Source organism: Rana temporaria, chromosome 6 (genome assembly GCF_905171775.1).
Source record: "Rana temporaria chromosome 6, aRanTem1.1, whole genome shotgun sequence".
In the NCBI taxonomy this organism is placed as follows: domain Eukaryota; kingdom Metazoa; phylum Chordata; class Amphibia; order Anura; family Ranidae; genus Rana; species Rana temporaria.
This window is the reverse complement of record NC_053494.1, coordinates 132,509,620-132,524,684: the sequence shown is the minus strand read 5'-3', so window position 1 is coordinate 132,524,684 and position 15,065 is coordinate 132,509,620. Positions and strand designations below refer to the sequence as shown.

At 41.4% G+C, this 15,065-nt stretch overlaps 1 protein-coding gene across 3 annotated transcripts in view; it reads left to right on the top strand.

Annotated features, from left to right (window-relative positions):
- The window catches only part of SATB2 (SATB homeobox 2), a 250,298-nt gene that overhangs the window by 147,400 nt on the left and 87,833 nt on the right, over positions 1 to 15,065 (top strand). For all 3 annotated transcript variants that reach the window (XM_040357386.1, XM_040357387.1, XM_040357388.1), the window contains one exon: positions 13,984 to 14,196. In XM_040357386.1, coding sequence (XP_040213320.1) covers positions 13,984 to 14,196 — 213 coding nt within the window. The remainder of the gene's footprint in view (positions 1 to 13,983; positions 14,197 to 15,065) is intronic.

The following is a 15,065-nucleotide window of genomic DNA, read 5'->3' as shown; positions in this document are numbered from 1 at the left end:
TCATTCACTCCTGCATATCACAATACCCCCTGCTTTACATCACAGCCTCACACTTTACAACCCAGTTCCCCCTTAACAGTAGTGTTTGCAGCCCCCCTTTACATCACCCCCCAATCCCATTCAGAGTAGTCTTCTGAACCCTCCATCACATCAACACTCCCCCAACAGAAATGTCCTCTGCCCCTGTTCACATTACCCCCCCAAAAGTAATGTCTTTCTTTGCCCTCCTTTACCACCCCCCACATCGGTGTCCTCCTCTGTCCCCCTCACCCCCTAGTAATGTTCTCCTCTGCCCCCTTCACCCCACCACAGTAGTGTCCTTCTCTGCCTCCTTTTACCACCCCACTTCAGTGTCCTCCTCTGCACTCCTTCACTCCCCCACAGTAATATCCTCCTCTGTCTTCCTTCACCCCCTCCCACAGCAATGTTCTCCTCTGCACTAGTTCACCACCCCCCCCACAGAAATGTTGTCTTCTGTCCCCCACCACCCCCCCTCACATTAGTGTCCTCCTCTGCCCCTTCACATCACCCTCTGCCCCCTATCCTTTACGGCTGTGTTCTAGCCCCCTATCTCTTCTAACTAGCAGAGTGGAGGGCGACAGGCACAACAGCACTGGGCGATTGGTTGCTAGGACAGCTCTGCGTCCCAGCAACCAATCACATGCCGGTTAACTTGAAAAGTTAACTAGTGCAGCTCTAACTCCCACCCTCTGTCCAGTGCTGCTATGCCTCCCTCCACTCTGCGGTAATAACCACATGGTCCAGATGAGACAGCGACTCGATCTGGATCAGGACCACGGTCTGCCACTTATTGATACCTGAGTTAAAATGTTATAGAACTTGCAATCTGAATGACCTGTTAAGGTCACTTGGTGTTGGAATAAGCTTTTGTACCTCTGGCTGTCTTTTGTTTTCCAATACCTACATGAGTAAGCCAATGAAACAGGTCATAAAATGTTTATAGATGGGGTAAAGATATACTACTGAATTCCCTTCTAATTTTAATAAGTTTCTAAAAAATGATACATGAAAACTACCAAATAGATATAGGTAAAATGTTTCTGCACATAGTGTAGAAGGGTAAGAACAAGAAGAGTTTTTTTCCCTGAAATAAACAGCACAGCTAAAACTGCTGCAGGTGGATCCACGCTTGCCTCGCACATCATTTCCCGATGACATTACCCAACAGTCCACAGAGAACAGTTAAAATTTACTGAGGTTCTAATCCTTCCCCAAACCTTTCAAAACAACAAAAAACTGGGCTGGAGATACTCTTGCATCTTAATAAGTGTACTAATTACGTGATAACTTTTAGGTTGTAACATCATATTTGAAACCCGCTTCCAGCTATTGTTTCTTTTAAAAGAAACCTGTACAGAAAGATACATGGAGGTCAACACTGTTGACTTTCTGAAAATGTGTGGTGGCAATCATTAGTAGTACATAGGCCAGGGAGGAAGGATTGTGGCAGTGTCAATTCCTAATGCAGAATGTGTTAATTTCTTTACCAAAATCTTGGCATCTAACATTTTAATTGTGTATTTCTTAAGGGTCTATTTCTCAATATTTTCACAGTTGATTTGCACAACTTTCACTTAGGGTTCACAAATTTTCTAGTGCCAAAATGGATAAAAAATGTGTGAATCTGGGTGAAAACATAAATACTGTAAATAGACTCTTTAGATTTCCCATTTAGAAAGCATAGACGAGGGCACCAGGCCATCTCACTTTGAAATGGCACCCAGTGCACTTCTACAGCACTGCAGGATACCACAATATACATGCGTTGTGGCCCACTGCTTTCATGAAGGGCCATGACCATTTTTTGGTGTGTTAATGTGATTGCAAACGATCACCTTGTAAAATAACCCATTCAGTTTGAAATAGAAATAAAGGCAAAACATTTTAGTATAGATATAACAAAAACATTATAAATCCTTTTTTTCTCTGTTTATAAGTGATCACATTCCCTCTGTTTTCAGCTGCATAAGAGCTGGGGAGAGGAGGAGCAGCAGCACACTCAGCTTCCCAGTGAATGGCTGTGCAGTGGGGACATGTCCGGACAAATCTGATCATTGGAGGAGAGCACCAGAGGCCCCGTACACACGTCCGAGAAACTCGACGGGCAAAACACATCGTTTTGCTCGTCGAGTTCCTTGTGAAGCCGCCGAGGATCTCGGCGAGCCAAGTTTCCCCATTGACTAACGAGGAAATAGAGAACATGTTCTCTATTTGGCTCGACAAGTTCCTCGTCGGCTTCCTCGGCCAAAAGTGTACACACGACCGGGTTTCTCGGCAGAATACGGCTCCGATCGAGTTTCTGGCTGAATTCTGCAGAGAAACTCGGTTGTGTGTACGGGGCCTTAGTGTGGTCAGTTTTTAATAGGAAAACAAGGGGATTGGCCGTAACACCAGGGATTTCACACAAAGGAAGCAATATAAAGAGAACAGGATATTTTATCATACAAGTATATGGTACAACAGACATATATCATGAATATGAAGTGTTGGGGTAAGAAACGCTTTAAGATGCACTGGAGCTTATTTAAAATAAATGAACTGCCTTGACACAGTACGTTGTTAAAAGATAACAAAGTATTGCAATAATGCATCATGTGAATGGGCCCTAAAGCTGGAGCAAGCCAGGCAATGCTTAATACCTCAATCCCAAATGTATTTGGGTGGCACAGTGGTATAGTGGATAGCACTCTCACCTAGCAGTAAAAAGGGTCACTGGTTTGAATCCCAACCATAAAGCCTCGTACACACGGCCGAGGAACTCGACGGGCGAAACACATCGTTTTGCTCGTCGAGTTCCTTGTGAAGCCGTCGAGAAACTCGACAAGCCAATTTTCTCCATTCCCGTCAAGGGAATCTTTTTGGCTCGTCGAGTTTCTCGACAGTTTCCTCAACGAAAATGTACACACGACCGGTTTCCTCGGCAAAAAATATCTCCCAGCAAGTTTCTTGCTGGTTTTTGCCGAGAAACTCGGTCGTGTGTGTACGAGGCCTGACTCTACCTGCCTAGAGTTTGCATGTTCTCCCTGTGCCAGCGTGGGTTTCTTCGGGTTACTCCGGTTTCCTCCCACACTCCAAAGACATGCTGATAGTTTAATTGGCTTCTGTCTAAATTGGCCCTAGTATATGACTGTGAGTTAGGGACCTTAGATTGTAAGCTCCTTGAGGGTAGGGACCGATGTGAATGTACATTGTATATGTAAAGTGTTGCATAAATTGACAGCGCTATATAAGTACCTAAATAATAATTTGTGATTAATTGCTTAGAGTAGCAGTCAGTAGCTAAGCAGATGGAACAAAGACCTCCCTATAGTGTTAGCTACACACATAGCCTGTAGTAGTGACTATTTATACTATTATTCATAAGTATGAATAATTGGTCGCACAATGCTTCAATTGTGTGTAAGTGGTTGCTACAGTGTTTGTAGCAGGAAGAATAAGGTTCCATACAAATTTTCCCAGGTACACCAAAATTGTTGGCAAATATTTGAAGTGTCAAATTGCCAGGCTGAGCTGGTACTAAGCGTTCAACTAGTCATATTTGAATGAAGGGTAATGTCCTCAATGCTATTTTAATCATTTTAAATCCATCTAGATTCCTAGTCACTAATATTATTTAAGCACATAGTTGGCAAATACAAACTCTTAAGATTTAAAATGCTACATATACTATACTGAACACACAACATTGAGTAACACACACCTGGTGTCTATCACTTTAAAAATAAATTCTGCCTCATTTAGGTACAATTAAACAGAATTATGACCATTTGTTTTTCTTCAAGGAGGTTGCTTTGCATATTGAGTGTCTAATTATTTGCAGGTGACAAAAAAAAAGGTTAGATCATTTGGTGTGTAATGGAAAACTGACATATTTACAAGAGGGGCTGCGTGGAAAATGGCTATTAATAAAAGCAAATGTTTTTGAGAAATATTTCGATAATGACACAAGTGTGGGAAATTATTTTTACATAAAATGTTGGCTTTCCTTTTTAGGTAATTATGCCTGTGCTGGTGTTTCTTTGATGTGTGGGATTCTACATTATAGCCATGCAAGGCACGGAAACAAATATTAAATGATCTGTTACATCGCTTAATTGTGTCATGTGAGAAAATAATCTCGGTCAAAATTTGAAAGCAAATGTGTATTGGGTACAGCTGATGTCAGATGAGCATTTTCAGCGCAAGTCATGTGACAATTTAATTTCATACTTTTTATGGTGTTTAACTAGTGTATTCCCTGGTGGAAGAAATTGCGACTTCTAAAAAATGAAATATCCATAAACACGATTATGTGACAGGTTGTTGGCAAATTCAAAATGTTTATAAAGTAACAAAGGCCAAAAAGCGCTTAAGTTTTTACTACTAAAAGCTTCCATATGACCTCTGGCATACTTGCCATTAGCAAGACAGTTAAAGGAAACCAGCCATGAGAAGAATTCCAAGGCTACCATTGCTGGCCTCCTGTAAAAATTTAAATTTTCTGACTGTCTTCAGGGTTATTAAGACCCGCTGAGGGCAAACTGGCATGGCTTACTGATAGCCCAACCCTCGCAGTGCCTCCTGATAGATTCTAATGTATTGTTGCATAGTTGTAGAAGATCAAGCACGAGCTGGCCTTTGAGATTCCATACACTGGTGCTTAGAAAGGACATTCCAATGATAAATACCCCGCAGATGCTTTTTGCTATGACAGCATAGATTACATTTGTTTTTTGTTTGCTTGGCACACAGGCATTTCATTGTTTAACAAACTTATCTTATTTTCATTCTTTTACATTTTCACATAAAATTTTGACAAGAGCATACTTTAGTGAACGTTATCAGAGCATAAATAAAAAAAGATGGGGCTGTGCCTCAGTGACATTGAAACATCTACTAGATTTAAAGCGGTAAGGGAAAAGGCATAATGAGCTAGTATGCACTGCATACTAGCTCATTATGAAATACTTACCTTAGAACAAGGCGTCGGTGTCCCTCCCGATCCACGCCTCGGCAGCTGACATTTCGCCTCGGCTTGTCTTCAGGGTTTTGCGGCTCCAGCGCTGCGAAGGGCTGGAGCCGGGATGTCGTCACTCCCGCACACGCGCGTGGGAAACTTCTTTCCGGCAAGGTCCGGCGTCTGCCAGGCCTTCAGCCGAGAATCCCCTGTGCGCATGCGCCGCTGCAGTCAGCGGTGCATTGCGAGGGGAATATCTCCTAAACCGTAAAAATGTTTAGGAGATTTTTTTTACCTACAGGTAAGCCTTAAAAAAAGACTATACAGCAACTTTAATAAACAAGCAATAGGAACGAGTAGCACAAACAAGCAACCTTCCAATTGACACCACATCTTAACACATTTCACCCCCACAGGGCTTAATCACAGATTTAGCCTTCTAGGTTGTGAAACACATTAGGGCATATGTGCTCAACCTGTGGTCCTCTAGCTGTTGCAAAACTACAAATCCCATGAGGCATTGCAAGACTGAGGCCCCGTACACACGACCGAGGAACTCGACGTGCCAAACACATCGAGTTCCTCGTCGAGTTCAGTGTGGAAGCCGCCGAGGAACTCGGCGGGCCGACTTTTGCCATTGAACAACGAGGAAATAGAGAACATGTTCTCTATTTCCTCGCCGAGGTCCTCGTCGGCTTCCTCGGCCGAAAGTGTACACACGGCCGGGTTTCTCGGCAGAATTCAGCTCTGAACTGAGTTTCTGGCTGAATTCTGCCGAGAAACTCGGTCGTGTGTACGAGGCCTGACAGTTACAAGCATGACTCCCAGAGGCAGAACCAGCAACAGCTGGAGGGCCACAGGTTGAGCACCCATGTATTAGGACCTGGTCTCCAGTGGGAGATTGACTGTGTGCGCGGTTTGCTCCTATTGCTTGCCCATTAAATCTATTGGATGTATCATCATCACTTCCTCTTTGACTTGTGTGCAGTGTGGAGCGGAGGTGGGCTTCTGGGCGTTGCCAACCAGCTGAATGGTAGGATGGAGGAGCGCTGCAAGATATTTTGGAGCGGTAGTGTTAATTAGTTTCATTATTGGAACATAGGACACAAGAGGAACATTAAATGTTCGACTGCAAAACAACAAACAAGCAGCAAACTAAGAGTGTGCCTATATATAGTACATCAGATAAACTGTGCGCTTGTTCCTGGGATCCTGTAATGCAAGCACACTGTAGTGCTTAATCCCTGCCCTGGATCATTTGCTTTAGTAAATTAGGCCCTATATCCACCAATACGCTGCTAGACTGGAGTTGGCAGATACATTTTTTTTTCTAAATATGCTGTAAGCAGCATACTAGTACAATGTCTACTGCTAATAAGAGACTCTACATTTGACTGCAATGTTACTGCTGTTGAGTTGAAGTTGCTCGATATATAACACTATTTGTGATATGTGGTGTTGTAAGAACCTGTCTGCACATACTCTAAGGACAAAGCCCAAGAGGTTTCCATGCCTGTACTTTTATGCCTGCCACTGTTTCAGAGACATGTCTCGCCCTCCATACAAAGGCTGCATATGTGACATTATCAGTGTTTCCCAGTGAATTACACTCTGAGATAATGCTGATTATTAGCTCAGTGAAAGATTTGCATGGTGTTGCTTTACAGCTGAAAAAATCATAGTCTTGTAACACTGTCCTTAATAAAAACCTGTCCCAAAGCTGAATTATTTAACCACTTCAGCTCCGGAAGAATTGCGCAGTCGTGCGATGCTGTACACAGATACATTTTCCACAAATGGAGCTTTCTTTTGGTGATATTTGATCATCTCTGCATTTTTTATTCTTTGCGCTATAATCAAAAAAGACAGACAATTTCAGAAAAAAGTATTTCTGCTATAAAACACATCCAATAAAAAAATTGAAAAAATTTAATTTCTTCATCGATTTAGGCCAATATGTATTCTGCTACATATTTTTGTAAAAAAAAAAAAAAAAAACAATAAGTGAATTGGTTTGTGCCAAAGTTATAGCGTCTACAAACTCTGAGATATTATATTAGTAATGGCGGTGATCAGCAACTTATAGTGGGACTTTGCTATGGTGATGGACAATTAGGACACCTAACTGACACTTTTGATTCTTTTTGGGGACCAGTGACACTAATACAGTGCTCAGGGCTAAAAAATATGCACTGTCACTGTACTAATGACACTGGCAGGGGAGGGGTTAACAGCAGCAATGATCAAAGAGTTAAATGTGTTCCTAGCAAGTGCTTACTTACTGTGTGGGAGATGCTTCTACTAAGGGAAGTCATAGATCCATGTTCCTGCTTAGCAGAAACACAGGATCAATGTTTTCCCTACTGACAAAAGGGCAGTCTGCCTTGCTTACATAAGCAGACTGCCGTTCTCCTGCTGTACTAAACAGTCGGCGGGTCCCACGGTACCCCCCACTGGGCTCCCCCAGTGTGCAGTAAATGTGCGGTGGGCGGTTTGGAAATTATTAAAGGATAAAATCACCTTTACAAAAAAAATGCACATTTGTTTTCAGGCAAAAAAAAATAGCATTTTTATTTTTATAGGAGCTTGTAAAGCATTGCACTCATGATCAGCAGCTTGTGGGTGTAATGCCCTGCTCCTGCAGAGTGTCAATGTAATTGTCTGCCCGTACCTCCGATACAGGCAGGCAGTTACTGAATGACAGGAAGCTCAATGAACTACCTAGAGCGCTCATCAGCACCCTGGTAGTTCATTAACCACTTCAGCCCCAGAGAATTTGGCTGCCAAATGACCAGGCCACTCTTGCGACGTGGCTCCCAAACAAAATTGACGTGATATTTTTCCCACAAATAGAGTTTTTTTTTTTGGTGGGATTTGATCACCTCTGCGAAAAAAAAATTTGCGCCATAAACAAAAAAGAGCGTCAATTAAAAAAAAAAAATCAATATTTTTTACTTTTTGCTATAATAAATATCTCCCAAAAATATATAAAAAACTATTTTTTCCTCAGTTTAGACTGATATGTATTCTTCTACATATTTTTAATAAAATAAAAACGCAATAAGCCTATATTTATTGGTTTGTGCAAAAGTTATAGTGTCTACAAAAAATGGGATGGTTTATGGCATTTTTATTATCATTTTTTTATACTATTAATGGCAGCGATCTGCGATTTTTATCGTGACTGCGATATTGCGGCAGACACATCGGAAACTTTTTATGCTATTTTGCGACCATTGTCATTTATACAGCGATCAGTGCTATAAAAATGACACTGGCAGGGAAGGCGTTAACCACTAAGGGGCAAGGAAGGGGTTAAGCGTGTCCTAGAGAGTGATTCTAACTGTGTGGGGCCTGGGCTTACTGTGACATGACACTGATCGCTGCTCCCGATGACAGGGAGCAGACGATCAGTGTCCTGATTTAGTTTTAGTGCCTAGTTTACAACGACATCCCCCATTCTGTCGCTCCCGACATCGGGTATGCGGGTCCTGCGGGCACAAGTCACGGAGCTCACGGCGGGCGTGTGTGTGCCGCTAGGCGGCAGATTCAAAGCAACGTACCTGTAAATTGCTTTGCCTGCCCGTGCCATTCTGCCGACGTATATCTATGTTAGGCAGTCGGCAAGTGATTAACCACTCCAAGCCGTCAGCCGGCCAGGCAGGGATCTGTGAATGTATAATGCAGCCGTATGGGTGGAGCTCCACACGGCTGTGCTCTTTTTGAATTGTGACCGTAGGTATGGGGAGAGAACCCTCAGCCCATTGTCACAGGGGGGGTGGGGGGGATCAGGGGGAGAGGGGGCAGATGATAAACATGTTACATGTTACACCGGAAACATGGGTTTAACATGTACCCTGTTCAGAAACCTCTATTAGGTTTCTCATTTATCTGGGTCCCAATGGGGAGACTTCCTTTCTCTTCCTGTCTTCTAGACACACCAATAAGTGGGAGGAAATCTGTTGTCACCGAACCAAATGTCCCCCTTGGAATATTTTTCCTTTTTTCCCTGTTCTGGTGACAACTTGAAATTTTTAATTTTGACAGTGATCATTAGGCAACTCTCCTAAGAATGGAAACAAACAGCACAGACAAAAAAGTCATAATAAGAGTAAGACAAATCTGTATATATTTTTTAATTAATTTCCCCTCTCTTACAGTATATGAAAATCTCATCCTTTGGTTTTGCATGTCCCATGAACAAAACAAAAATTTCAAGTATAGTTTGTAGATGGGTGCTGTCTCAACAGTTTTAAATAGAATCCTATCAAACAGCATTCTTCTGTAAAAATATCACACATTTTCTCTTTTTCTCACTTCAGGCTGTTTATAGATTTCATTATTATATAGGAATTATAGGGGTATTTTTTTTAATAGGAATTTGTAAGCAGGAATCTTGTTGACCTGAAAGGTAGGAACACTAGTCAGGGTTTAAAAAAAAAAAGGATAGTGTGTTAGGATTGCCAGGATTTTGTACTATCTATGTCCTTGTTAAAAATATTTTCCCTATACCTTCTGCCCAAAGGTGAGTATTATGCAGAAACTGAGGGGGGATCTCCAAAATAGAGACATATTGGATGTGATATACTTAAAGGGGTTGTAAAGGTACAATTTTTTTCTCCTAAATAGCTTCCTTTACCTTAGTGCAGTCCTCCTTTACTTACCTCATCCTTTTGCTTTTAAATATCCTTATTTCTTCTGAGAAATCCTCACTTCCTGTTCTTCTGTCTGTAACTCCACACAGTAATGCGAGTCTTTCTCCCTGGTGTGGAGTATCGTGCTCGCCCCGTCCCTTGTACTACAGGAGAGTCAGGATGCTGCAGATAGAGAAAGGAGCTGTGTGTTAGTGGGCGTCCTGGTCTCCTGTAGTCCAAGGGAGGGGGTGAGCACAACACTCCACACCAGGAAGAAAGCCTTGCATTACTGTCTGTAGTTACAGACAGAAGAACAGGAAGTGAGGATTTCTCTGAAGAAATAAGGACATTTAAAAGCAAAATGGAAGGATGAGGTAAGTGAAGGAGGACTGCACTAAGGTAAAGGAACCCCTTTAACAATGTCCTAGACTTTTTCCAGTCAGGCTTCATGAGGTACGTTAAGGGCCTACACCTATAGCAGGGGCATTGGGCACTTTTTTCTGCATAGGCAGGTGACCTAAACATTTAAGGCAAATAGGCTGTAAGCTTTGTAAAGAAATTACAAGGAACACCTTGCAAGGAAATTTGCCCCAGAGCTTAATGAATAGAACTCTGCTGACCTCCATCATCCAATCATGTGCAAGCAAAAAATGCTGTTTTAAAAAAAAATCTTGCACGTGATTGGTTATTTTTTGCAAAGTTAAACTTCATTGCATTCACTAAGCTCTGGGGCAAATTGTCTTGTAAAATGCAACTTCACTTGCAAAGTGAACAGTTAGGCCTTGTACACACGATAGGTTAACCAGAGGACAACAGTCTGATGAACCGTTTTCATCGGTCAAAACCGATCCTGTGTGGGCCCCATAGGTTATTTATCCATAGGTTAAAAAAAAGCCATCTCGTTTTAAATTTTACCTATGGAATTCATTACCGATAGGTCAAAAACGATCGTTAGTAGGCACAACCATCGGTTCAAAATCCACGCATGCTCAGAATCAAGTCGACGCATGCTTGGAAGCATTGAATTTCGTTTTTTTCAGCACGTCGTTGTGTTTTACGTCACAGCGTTCTGACACGATCGTTTTTTTAACCGATGGTGTGTAGGCGGAATGGACCATCAGTCAGCTTCATCGGTTAACCTATGACAACGGTCCTTCAGACCGTTCTCATCGGATGGACTGATCGTGTGTACGAGGCTTAAATCGATCCCATTACAGGTATCAATAAAAACTTGGCAAAGATATTAACAATTCCTCACTCTACTAAAAAAAAAGTTTTATTGCTGTTTGTATCTGTATTACCAGATTACCAGGGTAGGATGTGATCGAATGCACATTGGTAAGGACTTGTACACGTATTTTGGAGCCTGATGTTACATTATTATGTTGGTTTGTGTAATGATTTTGAAGGCATTAACACATGTGCTTGGATCTTTAGAACGAACTGAAGATAGCATGATCACATACAACACAATTTGTTATTAAAATGTGTCAGGCCCCGTACACACGACCGAGGAACTCGACGTGCCAAACACATCGAGTTCCTCGTCGAGTTCAGTGTGGAAGCCGCCGAGGAACTCGGCGGGCCGACTTTTGCCATTGAACAACGAGGAAATAGAAAACATGTTCTCTATTTCCTCGCCGAGGTCCTCGTCGGCTTCCTCGGCCGAAAGTGTACACACGGCCGGGTTTCTCGGCAGAATTCAGCTCTGAACCGAGTTTCTGGATGAATTCTGCCGATAAACTCGGTCGTGTGTACTGGGCCTCACTTTATAATTAACTAGTCAAAAAATACATCAGAGACACAGTTTACTTAAAAAAAAGGTTTAGGGGTGATTCCTGATGACATTCACTGACCTTTGACAACCATCTTGTGCATTACTTTTGGAGAAAATAATGGGGATTTCAGCTGATGGAACCTGATTACATACTATTTCGTGTGATCTTGTTTTTATCTGATAATAAGTAGAGTAGACAATAGGGAACTTGTGATGTATCATCCAATTACACAAGCCATTCATTGGGTTCATTTACTAAAGAAACAAAGGCTGTTCACATAAAAAAAGTGAATGTTCACTTTGCAAAGTATGAAAATGTTAGTAAATAATATGAAGATCTATAACTTTGAATACCAAATAATGGGCAAATACACCAATTTTTAATCCCCTTTCACACAAATGGAAATTTAGAAGTTTACCTTATTTATTAACATTCACGTTCTAAAGTGAACATCAGGTTTGAGGTAGGGGAACAGTTACTATTTCTTTAGTAAACCAACAGTAGTATGTGCATAGAAAGAGACTTTTTACTGCTTCTATGTTACCTTAATTGCCTTTGAAGTCTTGGGAGATTGCAGACATCACACATGACATTCCAGCACATTGGTAATTCTCTCCGCATTTAGAGGTGGGCCGGGTATGATTCCTTAACTTAGAACATAACATGGGTAACGTTTGTATATCTTTCACTTAGTTTGCAAAGCCGTAGAGTCACTGTAAAATTTTCTATTTGAGTGTTATTCGTGCCTGCTTAAATACTATTGGAAAGAAACAGGGTAAAAAATTGACATTTCAGGCGCCAAACAAACAAAATTTAAAAGAACAATAAATGTATTTTAGACTCATTTAAAAAATTTACAAAACACAGTGCATATATGAACACTATGGCCCAGATTCACAGAGAGCAAGGCGCACATTACGCCGTCGTAGAGTCACCAATGTACGCTACGCCAACGCAGCGCAGAGAGGCAAGCAATGAATTCAGCAAGCCAGTGCTCCCAACACTGCTCCAGCGTGGCATGGGATTCAAAGGTGTACGCCGGCGTAGGTGGAAGTGGGCGTGACCCGTGCAAATGAGGCATGACCCCATGCAAATGATGGGCCGAGCGCCAGACAGATACGTATCACGAACTGCGCATGCGCCATGACGTGGATGCATCCCCCTGCGCCTGCTCACAACCACGTCAGAACAACTGCCTAAGCTACACCGGATCACTGTGTACGGCGTGAACGTAACCTACGCCCAGCCAGACACACGTCCAACGTAAAATGCGCCGGCTTGTATTCCCTGGTGCAGACCTTTGCATGTCTGCTGCTGGGTTGCGCCTCCTATATGACTTTAACTTTACGCCGGACGTACAACTTACGCGCACCTCACGTAGCCTGCGTCGGGCGCACGCAGGTTCGTGAATCGCCGTATTTCCCTCATTTGCATGTTTGAATGGCTAATCAATGGGAGCGGCACCATGCACCAAGCCTAAATATGCGCCCACCCTACGCCGGCGTAAGCAAGATACGTCGGCGGGGTGTAGCCTGGTTTTAGGCTCTTTTCTGTTTGTGGGTCTTGCGCACAGATACGACGGCGCACATTTGCACTTACGTCGGCGTAACTTGTTATACGTCGGCGTAAGTGCTTTGTGAATCTGGGCCAAAATATTTTTTGGTCCATCAAACATAAAAAAAAACACCATGAATAACACAGGCGTACAAAATGCAAATGAACCATAACGTGTTTCAATTCTTGACACAAACCTTCTTTAGGGGGAATGTATCATAGTCATGCTTCCTTTGAGATACCTCTCAAAAACAAAAGAAATGGCTCTGTCTTTGGGGATATATATATATATATATATATATATATATATATATATATATATATATATATATGTCTAGTTCAAAAATGTGGTATATAGTTTATCAGATACACTTCTGATCTACACATGAAGGTGAAAATAACTTTAAATGCCAAAATTTTAAAGATTCAACCACCAAGGGAGGTAATGGAGGACTTCTATCAAGATATCTTTTAAGTGCAATTGTATCCCCATGTGTAAATGTGGATATAAACGGGCCATTATGGGTAAAGTAAAAATAATATATCAGATATATAAAAAAAGAGAATTATGTGAGAGGTATCACTCCTCCCAGGAAGTATGACTGTCGCCTAACTGCTGGTTTTGTAATTTACTTACATGCATTGGTCCCATACATAATGTGCATATATATATATATATATATATATATATATATATATATATAAACGTTTTTCTATTTCTTGTATGTGATAATTGTGCTTTTATTTTAGACTTTACCACTGTGGTACACCCCCTGAGGAAGTTTTGTGTCAAGATAGAATTGAAACACAGGGTTAATTTGTATTTTGTATGCCTATGTAATTGATGGTGGTTTTCATATGTTTGTGCATTTTTTAAATGAGTCTAAAATAAATGTAATGTTTTTTTTTTCTTTGTTCGATGCCTGAAAATGTTGCCCTGTTTTTTCCAATACACTTACGGTAATGTTTGGCATGTGGCACCACCTATAACCATTTCATGGCCTTATATATATATGTTTCTGCATAAATACTAAAATATCTGTTTAATTTGTGTGACCAGGGTTTGCTGTCAGAAATCTTACGTAAGGAAGAAGACCCCAGAACAGCATCCCAGTCTTTGCTGGTGAACCTGAGGGCGATGCAGAACTTTTTAAATTTACCAGAAGTGGAGAGAGATCGAATCTATCAGGATGAAAGGGAAAGAAGTATGAACCCCAACGTTAGCCTACTGTCATCATCCTCCAGTAGTCCTAGCTCATCTCGAGTTCCACAGGTATGTCCAATCTGTTTAGTGCATTTCTTAGAGGGCTGGAATACTGCCGATCCTTGTAAGTTGTAAATTTGAAGCTGCAGTGATCGAACACCGTCTTTTCAACTGACTTGTTTCTAAACACATGTGACCTGATAAATTGTTATTTAAAGAAAACCTGTAGTATAAGAATATGGAGACTGCCTTTTTCTTTATCAAAATGCTAATGAAAAAGTCAATGGCATCAATACTTTTTTTTAACACTGACATGGAGCAAATTTGCAGACCAGCCCAGAAAATAGCATTTTTAAAGGTCTGCAGTGGCAGCTTTCATACTCCTTTCAGGGTTCCTTTAAATTACCTTATTTAGCAGTAAACTGAATTTTGATGAGTACTTTAAGAAAAAAAAAAAAAAACAACAGTAGAAGTTGGGTGATACAGCAGGACATTGACCCTCAGCATCTAAGTAAATCTACCACAGACTGGCTTCAGAAAAAGAAAATGCTCCCTTTGAAGTCAGAGCCCAGACCTTAACCCCATAGAAATGCTGTGGAATGACCTCAGGAGAGCCATTCACACCAGACATCCTACAAATGTGTCTGAGCTGAAGCAGTTTTATAAAGAATAATGGTCAAAAATTCCTCCTGAACATTGTACAGGTCTGACCCAGAGCTATCGAAAGCACTTGCTTAAAGTCATTGCTGCCAAAGGAGGTTTGATAAGCAATCAACTGCAAGGATTCACTTACCTTTTCCATAATGCGTTCAATACAGACATGAGACGTTATTATTGTTTGTTATCCACTTAAGCTGGGGGAATGCAATAAAGCTGCTTCACCACTTTTCTGGCATTAATCCATCATTTTGATGTGTTACCCCAAATTCATGAAGAGT